The 10,000-nt window shown below is 36.8% G+C and overlaps 1 protein-coding gene across 1 annotated transcript in view; it reads left to right on the forward strand.

Moving 5' to 3' along the window:
* The first annotated feature begins 690 nt into the window (after positions 1-690).
* The window catches only part of LOC138368695 (uncharacterized), a 15,350-nt gene continuing 6,040 nt past the window's right edge, over positions 691-10,000 (forward strand). Inside the window, exons 1-6 of the mRNA XM_069331415.1 lie at positions 691-954; positions 1,167-1,809; positions 2,548-2,634; positions 3,031-3,123; positions 6,856-6,948; positions 7,248-7,319. Coding sequence (XP_069187516.1) covers positions 691-954; positions 1,167-1,809; positions 2,548-2,634; positions 3,031-3,123; positions 6,856-6,948; positions 7,248-7,319 — 1,252 coding nt within the window. The remainder of the gene's footprint in view (positions 955-1,166; positions 1,810-2,547; positions 2,635-3,030; positions 3,124-6,855; positions 6,949-7,247; positions 7,320-10,000) is intronic.

The raw sequence follows: 10,000 nt of genomic DNA on the forward strand, positions 1-10,000 counted from the left end.
TAAACTAATGATAACAGTTATATAAATATATTTTTAGGCAAAGATTTCTTAATATATGATAAATGCTTCATGTTTCTGATCATGTAAATATTTATTTTGTGATTAAATGGCAATGGAAATAATATAAAAAGATAATAATTATATCTTTAAATATATATTTTATAAAACTCAATTTCATCTTGGTATTACTCAATTACTGTCTCTTTTTTCATTAAGGCAAAACTAAAATATAGTGCATAAGGACGGTTTATTGATTTATATGGCGCCCATTCATTATTTATATATGTGTCTGTCTGCTTTTCTACTCGGTTTTCTTTCTCTCTGTGTCTGTCTCTCTCTCTTTCTCTCTCTCTCTCTCTCTCTCTCTCTCTCTCTCTCTCTCTCTCTCTCTCTCTTTTGTCTGTCTTTTCTCGCTTCCTCTTTTCTCTTTCTTTTTTAACCAAGACTAGGGTAAGCTTGTTTAGCTTTCTAGAACAGTTCTTTGCTCACATCTTCTTTCATTAAATACCTCATCCCTATTCATATAGTACAAATAACTGCCACATGAACCTCATACCAACTAACCTTAAGTCTTATTATTAAACTCTAATTTTCACTAAATTAAAATAATTGTATGCGTCTGTAGGGTTATGTGCCGCCAGGACGATTATAATCTGGATGTTAATTGCGTTTTCAGAGTTTTGGTATGATATGTGTCCTCATTCACAGAGTCTGGCGAGCAGGGTCAAGGCAGCTCCGGCGAGCAGGGTCAAGGGCAGCTCCGGCGAGCAGGGTCAAGGCAGCTCCGGCGAGCAGGGTCCTGGCGGCTCCAGCGAGCAGGATCAAGGCGGCTCCGGCGAGCAGGATCAAGGCGGCTCCGGCGAGCAGGGTCAAGGCGGCTCCGGCGAGCAGGATCAAGGCGGCTCCGGCGAGCAGGGTCAAGGCGGTTCCATCGAGCTGGGTCTGGCAGCTCCGGCGAGCAGGATCAAGGCGGCTCCAGGCGAGCAGGATCAAGGCGGCTCCGGCGAGCAGGATCAAGGCGGCTCCATCGAGCTGGGTCCTGGCAGCTCCGGCGAGCAGGGTCAAGGCGGCTCCAGCGAGCAGGATCAAGACGGCTCCGGCGAGCAGGGTCAAGGCGGCTCCGGCGAGCAGGATCAAGGCGGCTCCATCGAGCTGGGTCCTGACAGCTCCGGCGAGCAGGATCAAGGCGGCTCCGGCGAGCAGGATCAAGGCGGCTCCGGCGAGCAGGATCAAGGCGGCTCCGGCGAGCAGGGTCAAGGCAGCTCCGGCGAGCAGGGTCAAGGCGGCTCCGGCGAGCAGGGTCTTGGCGGCTCCGGCGAGCAGGGTCAAGGCAGCTCCGGCGAGCAGGGTCATGGCAGCTCCGGCGAGCAGGGTCATGGCAGCTCCGGCGAGCAGGGTCAAGGCGGCTTCCGGCGAGCAGGGTCAAGGCAGCTCCGGCGAGCAGGGTCAAGGCGGCTCCGACGAGCAGGGTCAAGGCAGCTCCGGCGAGCAGGGTCAAGGCGGCTCCAGCGAGCAGGGTCAAGGCAGCTCCGGCGAGCAGGGTCAAGGCGGCTCCAGCGAGCAGGGTCAAGGCGTCTCCAGCAGGAAGGATAAAGTCGTCTCCAGCTGGCAGAGTCAACGCGGCTCCGGCGGGCAAGAGTCGAGGCGTCTTCGGCGGACAGGGTCAAGGTGTCTCCGGCGGACAGGGTCAAGGCGTCTTCGGCGGGCAAGGTCAAGGCGTCGCAGGCGGGCAGGGTCAAGGCGTCGCAGGCGGGCCAGAAAGAAAAGGAGGGAAAAGCGTCGGGGGAGAAGGCTTAGACACCAAGGCCAGTAAGTCTACGTTCTCAGTTTAAAACTAATTATAAAACTATATTATACATGTTTCAGGAAATGTTTCCAGATATATTAAAGACGCTTTATGTCTCTGATGATTTAAATTAATTGTTTGCGAATGAATGATAAACAGAAATACGTTTACAAATATTTTTTTTTAACATCATATGTATTATATATATATATATAATATATAATATATATATATATATATATAATATATAGAGATATATATATATATATATATATATATATATATATATACATATATATATATATATATATATATATTTATATATTATATATATATATATATATATATATATATATATATATATTATATATATATATATATATATAAATTACAAATTAAATTTTATCTTGCTATATTCAGTTGCTTTCCGTTTCGCTCACTAGGGGGATCTAACTAAATTTTCGTGTGGACTTCTTTATCTATTTGTCGACTTTCTTCTCTGTCTCTCTCTCCTCTCTCTCTCCTCTCTCTCTCCTCTCTCTCTCTCTCTCTCTCTCTCTCTCTCTCTCTCTCTCTCTCTCTCTCTCTCTCTCTCTCTCTCTCTCTCCTCTCTCTCTCTCTCTCTCTCTCTTTCTCTCTCTCTCTCTGTTGAAATGTCATAATGTATTCCCTATTCTTATTCGTTTTTATATATCATAGAGAAAGTGCTCTACAAACATTTATATTAAATAAATCGTTTCATGTGTTCTCATCCTCCACAGAATTCGAGGCTCATGGAGATGGAGACACCGCTTTTGCCAGTGACCTGAAGTCTAACTCAAGCCTGGGTGTAGCCGACAGTAAAGTAGGTAAGAGAGAGAGAGAGAGAGAGAGAGAGAGAGAGAGAGAGAGAGAGAGAGAGAGTGGGACAGAGACAAAGAAGACCGAGTATTAAAATTAGAGCAAGAAAGTGATTGAAGGAGATAGAGATAGAAACAGTTTTAATGAGAGTGAGTTAGTAACAGGCATTAGATGAAACAATTAAGTGAACACCTGAATTCGAATTTATTTTTTCGCTTATCTGATAAATAATATAAAAAAAATCGGCATGTATAGACTGATTTGAACAAAAATTCGTATAAATTCCTGCAATTTCAATGACAATCTTTGTGAAAGATGTCTAGTTCAAAATATCTACTCAAAATTAATGTCGTTTAAATAAGTGTAATTCTGACGAAGTAATAATGTGTCTTTTATTCCTACAGATGTCAAGGGTAAATTGGCAGATGAAGGCAGCTTCGGCTCAAAGGCGGAAGCTGGTGCTCCCCGTCCAATCCGATCACCTCGCTGGAGCGGAGGTAAGTGTTGAGAATAGATAATTTAAGGGTGATGATAGCGATAATTAGCAAAGCGCACTCTGTGAGTTTTCTGTTGAGCCAAGGACTTGATAATAATAAAATTATTAACAACTCTCTTCATCGGGTGCTTGCAAGATTCTTGGTCTTTTTCCAGGCCCTTCCTTATATGATTTCCGTAATTGGTGATCTCTCATCTTTCCTAAATTCTCAGAGGAATTTAATTTGTTATGTCAGAGTTTCTAGTTATCTTCAAATTTTGTAGGCCTACTGTAATTATATAATGTTTAGTTGGTTTTACTATTAACTCTATTTCTGTTTTACATATGTCATGCCCTTTTTTGTTATAATTTATATACTCTCAATTTACTGTATACAAATCGTCATGTACAGAATGATTTGTGCAGTTGCTGGAAGTTTTTTTTTTTAGGTTAAGTGTATTTGGCAGTATACATCATTGCCTAGTGAAACAATAATTTACAAATGACACCTTCATAATCACAATGTTGAAATGATATTAATTTGTGACGTAATCCCGTCTATTGATGAGGTCAAGGGATATATGGATCAAGAGGCTATTATGATGATATTCTTCGGTGTGAATCACGTGATAAGTAGTGAGCTATTTCACTATAACTCTACTTTTCACATGAGATATTCCACTATAACTCACTACTTATAACAAGAATTATTCCACTATAACTTACTATTTATCGTGAGATCTATTCCACTATAGCTCACTACTTATCACGTGAACTATTTCACTCATTTCAACACTAAATTTTTTGTGTTGGAATAATTGAGAATGAGAATTGCGGTCAATGGTTTCAGTAAGGAACCAATAGGATGATTAAATTCATGATATAAATGCAGTCACACAAGTATGTGAGATTAATAATTGTGTACATCAAACTGCAAAATGTTTTATAGTCGATGCTTAGTAGCTGATGCTCGACCCACCAAGAATATATAGGTCAACAAACAGGTGATTTGTTTCAGAAATTTTGCAGTACCAAACTTCACAAGAATTATATCAGCTGGCCACTGGAGTGTCTGGTGACAGTTATCAGCAAATGAGATGTGACCAAGACACTAATAAAAAGAAAACAGCAATGTAGCTAAAAGTATAATATGAAATCTATAATTTATTTACGAGCAAATGTCGAAAAACTTGCATTTGCCTCTATGTTGTTATACCTAAATCTGTTATAGATACAGATTCACACAGCTTGCTGAGAAAACATTTTAAAATCCTTACCCGAGAGCAAATGAGTCCATCGAAAATATTGTTGGGAAAACTGCCGGATTGATATGAGAGGAGAACTACTAGGGACTCGTACTGTACTAAAATTAAAATTACTGTATGCGAAATTAATACAAAAGTTTCTAGCTAGGGTCGTAAATCCTAGCTCCTCTTTTCCTAATGACAGACTGTGGGCTGTAAGGGGCAGGTGGGGTGAATGTGAATGGAAAGGTTGATAGGTTGATTGAAGATCCACAGTCCTCCTGCAGGCAATTATCTCACATTAGCTTGTATTGTTTATACAAGGATAAGATTTAAATAAATTCAGTCCTATGACTGAACACTGGTTCTGTTTAAAGCAGGGATTTAAACAAGTACATAGTCCAGCCTAGCACCATAACTATCAACAGCCAATATTCTTTTACTATTTATAAATTTACTATTCTATTCTTTTATAAATTCATTCCTTATATAAACACAACAATTTAAATTGTGGAAGACCTAAATGACCTTAAATGTGGTCAAAACTAGTTAAATAAGTACTAGATTATATTCAATTAGATAAATTTATATGATAAATTATAGATAACTAAGCAAGCAATAGTTAACTTAACCTATATGTCGTGGGCGTGGGAAGAGATGGCTTCTTCAATAACGAATTGTAAATCACTTTCAATAGGAACATAATTGAATATGCTTTAATACAGATTACAAAATCATGTAATTTGAGCATTAGCATGGGTTTTATAATTTAGATCCACTTTTGATAGAACAGTTAACGGGTGATTTGAGTAGGATCATTGATACACATTTGTGTCACTATTTCATTGTTAATATTTACTATCTTATGCTATTATCATCCATGTATGGGACTATTGATGCAGTTCATATTTTGTGAGTCATTTAGTGGTATATAAATGGGAGCGGTGCATATGGGCCAATAGGCCTTCTGCCATTCTTATTTCATATCCACCTAAATCCCATTCATATATTTGCCATTGTACATCACTTTACTTCGCCTCTCTCTCCTGCCTATATTTGTCCAATATATATATATATATATATATATATATATATATATATATATATATATATATATATATATATATATATATATATATATATATATATATATATATATATATATATATATATATATATATATATATATATATATATATATATATATATATATTAGTGTATACTGGCAGCGAGTTTTTATTTATACACGTTTCAATGAATATGACTGCATATTTTGTATTAATTATTTTCTTGTTTAGGGCTTCTATCCCTCTAACTAGTGCTCTTGCATCTTCGTTGAACTGGAAGAGAAGTTCTCCAAAAGTTATCCTCGCTCGAGGTGAAGAAAAAGAAACTAACAACTGGAGAATATATTACACTTAATATTAAATTACACGTTTCGAACCTTCAGGGTTCATTCTCAAGTGATTGGAAATTACAAAGCGTGTTGGATTTATACTAATATGGGGTCAGGTGAAAAACAAGTAGACCTTTAAATATATGCAAACAAGTTTGAATGGTCCCCAAGCCAATATGGAACTGAAAACTCCCCACCCCAGAAGGATTCGAGCCCAGACAGCCAGGAGCACTATGCACCATGGCGTACCTGGTACTGCTTAGCCGTTAGACCACATGACTGTACAAGTGAGGTGATTCGATGAAATATCTATGCCCAAGTTGACCACCGAGCACTGTCGGATCTTGGATAAATAATCTCACGACTACAAAGGTTTTTGTACAGTCGTGTGGTCTAGGGTTTTTCATCTAGTGTCTTTTCATTTAGCTATAGGTGTGATTAGTTGCATTATTCATGCAAGCGATTGGCTTATTAAAAATATGGTCACAAAATGTTTGTGAGAAATGTTGTGTGAGTGTATAAATAATGTTTACTTATTTAGTTTAATTGATATTTATGTTAACAACTAATCCTTTGAAAATAGATAAGTCTCACACCAGCCTGTCATCATAAACAATTAACAAATGATCGTAATTACTGTCACAACTCAGCCTGTTTTTAAGTATTTAGCCATAAAGACATAAAACGAAGCTGAACATATCCTAATAATTTGTTCAACAAAATTCACTATCATCAAGTCCTTAAATCGTACTTTTTCAAAATGTTTCACTCACAAATTACAAATACCAGTCCGTCTTTTTTAACTGCTAATTGATCATTATTATGCTGCCTAATCACGCGGGTTGAATAAAAAACACCGAATACAACTGATGACGTTCGAGGTTTCTATAAACAGTGCATCACTCGCATCCTCTATTCAAATCGAACATCTAAAAATGTTCCATTACAGAATGGAAAGTACAAATAATTATCATCAGAACATATATACTTGACCTAACCTAGGCCAAATTGTAGACAAAATGTGAGATAATATCGATTTAGAACGAAGAGTATGTGTAAATGACTTGCGTTTACCGAGTTCAGTTTGAAAGATTAACATCTCTCTCATTCACAGAGTTTGGCCGTGAAAATCAAGGATTCCAAGGCGGGTTACAGGGACCCTTTGCACCTGAAACCTTCGATGGACCAGGTTTCGATGCAACCTCCCGTAGGTCTTTCATGTTTTTACTTTAAATTAATTACAAAGAATAAGTAAAAACCTTTTCTCGGCTGAAAAGTCACAGTCATTGCTACAAATTGATCATCTGATTAATATATACCGTTAGTGTGATTTTTTCTAAATATTTATGTCCCTTTTTGTCTCTCACTTTCTCTCTCTTCTCTCTCCCTTGAAATGAGAGAAAATTCATCTCTCATTTCAAATAAACCGTCATTTGTATCACATAGCTCTAACGTATTTAAAATTATTATTAAATAAATCATTCAATGTAAACTCATCCTCCAAAGAATTCGGGGACTATGGAGTTGGAGACAACCCTATCATAAGTGACCTGGGATCACACGCGGGCCTGGGTGCAGGTAAGTGAGTTAAAGAGTTTGAGATAAAGATTTTAAAAGGGCTTTAAGGCAAGCTTGAGAAATAGATTCTGTGAAAGGGTTGTTAGTATAGGGATTGAATTAATATATTTGAGAGTGACCCAAATTACTTAAATTGTTTATTGTAACGCATGTAAATTCATTTGATAATATATTTTTACTGAATAGGTAGAATTCAAGTCGACAAATATGAGAAAAATACAGAAAGAATGGATGATTGAATGAATGAATACATGAATTAGAATGCATAAGTTAAACACACGTAAATGTATCAATTTCCAAAAGTTGATCTTTTGAAAACATTTGTTTTTCCTTATTAAAAATCTGTGATCGGTGGTTTTCTGGGCAATGCCCTGACTCCGCCTTTCATCTTCAGGTATTACCTTGGCTCCATCCCTTTTCTTCAGGCACTGCCCTGGCTCCTCCCCTTCTTCGGACACTGCCCTCGCTCCTGCTCCCTTCATAGGGCGCTGTCCTGGCTCTAGGTCTTTCATCCCTGAAACTTCCTGGCCCCTGGTCTCTGCTCTCTTCATTAGGTGCTTCCATAGATCTTTTCCTGTCTGCAGCGACTTTCATGTAATTTACCCATTACTGTTTATCCAGTTCTTTACGATCTGCGATTGAGTTTTTTTAGCTACATTTTCGTGCTTATTTCGCCAGTGTTGCATACTGTTGTTTACTAAACTGAACTGCCCGAAACGCTTTGCGTAATAGTGGCTTTAGGCATTGTATGTACTTGCTCTATCTATAAATCCATCAACGTTTTGTATCTCACCTTTGTATGTATGTACTTTACCTGAATAAATATTTGATTTGATTGACTGATTTGATTTGAACTCTATATGTAGCTATTCTTGACTTTTAAAATTTATGCCCTTGTTTGTCAGCATTCGATGCTTCTATTATAATTATGTAAAAATTTGTATGTGCAGAGAGAGATTTGTGTAAATTAACAGATAAACAAAAAAGTGTAACGTTTCGCTAATTGGAAGAATGCTCCTTACCAATAATGCCTAACTGAACATTTTTCCATGTTGGAAGATTTCCTTCATGTTAATAATGAAAGGGTGGATAATGGTCTCTAATCCTGTAGATGTCCAGAGTGAACTAGCGGGTCAAGGGACAATTGACTCTGGGGGCCTGTACCGGCCTCAAAATCAATATAAAACAGCTTGATTGAGCGTCGGTATGAAGTTAATGTAATTAATTTGGCGTTGATGTTAGTGAAAATAAGTAAGGCGGAGACCAGGATTTCACTGAGGAACCAACGAGCAACTTATACAAAATATCATCCAAATATTATATTGGAAATATATTAACTTAGCTAGTCATTGCGCCTATAAACTTTCGAAAATTTCAAATGAATAAAATACTAAACATATCAATAAACATTTGCAATACAATAAAAAATATTTGAAGGGCAAGACTTATGAGCTGATGCTTGACCTTGCAAATACATTCAGGTTTTCTTATGTAACTCTTCTTTTCTTATGGCTTGGTGCTTTCTTTTAGTAATTACTTACTTGTATATGCAAATGACTTTTGAGGAATAATGCAGTGCATAGCTTTACAGGAATTTTAGGAGCTTAGCACCTGTGTTACTGTAACAGTTAAAAGTAAACTCCCAGCAAAAAAAAAGGTAATCAAGGATATTATATAAGTAAAAGAGCAATGCAACTGTTACTATAATATAGATTGTAGATTATATAAATTTTAAAACATATAGCAAACCCCATAATATTTGAACATATATTAACCCCAGAAACTTTATTGTGAAATGAGGTATCACGATGAACAGAAAAGAAACGAATCAAAGAAAAAACAATGAAGAAATTCGAGGATAATTAGAAAGGATTCATTTGGAAAGAGAGGAAACATAATTCTTTGCCGCATTAAGTTTTTTTTACGAAACAAAGTAGATGATTGCCTTAAATATATATACATATATTTGAAACAGACGGATGGAATCAAATGCAGGAAGATAGCTAATAGTTCACTAGGCACAGCTAGGACGCTCTAGAATTATAAACTAAAGTGCATGAAAAATAGTTGATCAGAAGAGCAAATAATGAATATTTTTACATAAGTCGAGAACCAATCAAGCATTAATGAAATTCAAATTGAAGAACCAACCTAAATTTTCTTCGACTTCTGGAAGGCGAGGGAAATATAAATTAAACGGAATGCATCACACTATAAGAAAATATATCTTGAACTCTATGTAAATGATCCTAAATGGGAGCTGGGACACCCACTTGACAATATGGGTGACCATAACATTATTTTGAATATAAATTTTGTAACTTTGTGAAAGGTAAAATGCCAGCATCACCTATTTCACCAAACAATATCTACTGAGAACTTACTGAATCTCACTGTGGATGCTATAATTAGGTTCTAATATTGTGTGTTGAACACTTGCATAGATTAACAATTCCTCACTAGAGAAAATAAACTTACCAAATAGATGGAGATAAAAAAAATTACAATATATCAAAGGAAAGAAAACTTGCTTATATTCTGATGGTCTCATTAAAATTATTAAAAAATATTTTTTTACGATTTTTCATTGGCAATATTATCCCAATGAAAGCATTAATTACTAAATAATAATAATAATACAAAAACTTTAATTGCATAGTTCCTATGCTATGAATGGTAAT

Source organism: Procambarus clarkii, chromosome 26 (assembly GCF_040958095.1).
Source record: "Procambarus clarkii isolate CNS0578487 chromosome 26, FALCON_Pclarkii_2.0, whole genome shotgun sequence".
In the NCBI taxonomy this organism is placed as follows: Eukaryota; Metazoa; Arthropoda; class Malacostraca; order Decapoda; family Cambaridae; genus Procambarus; species Procambarus clarkii.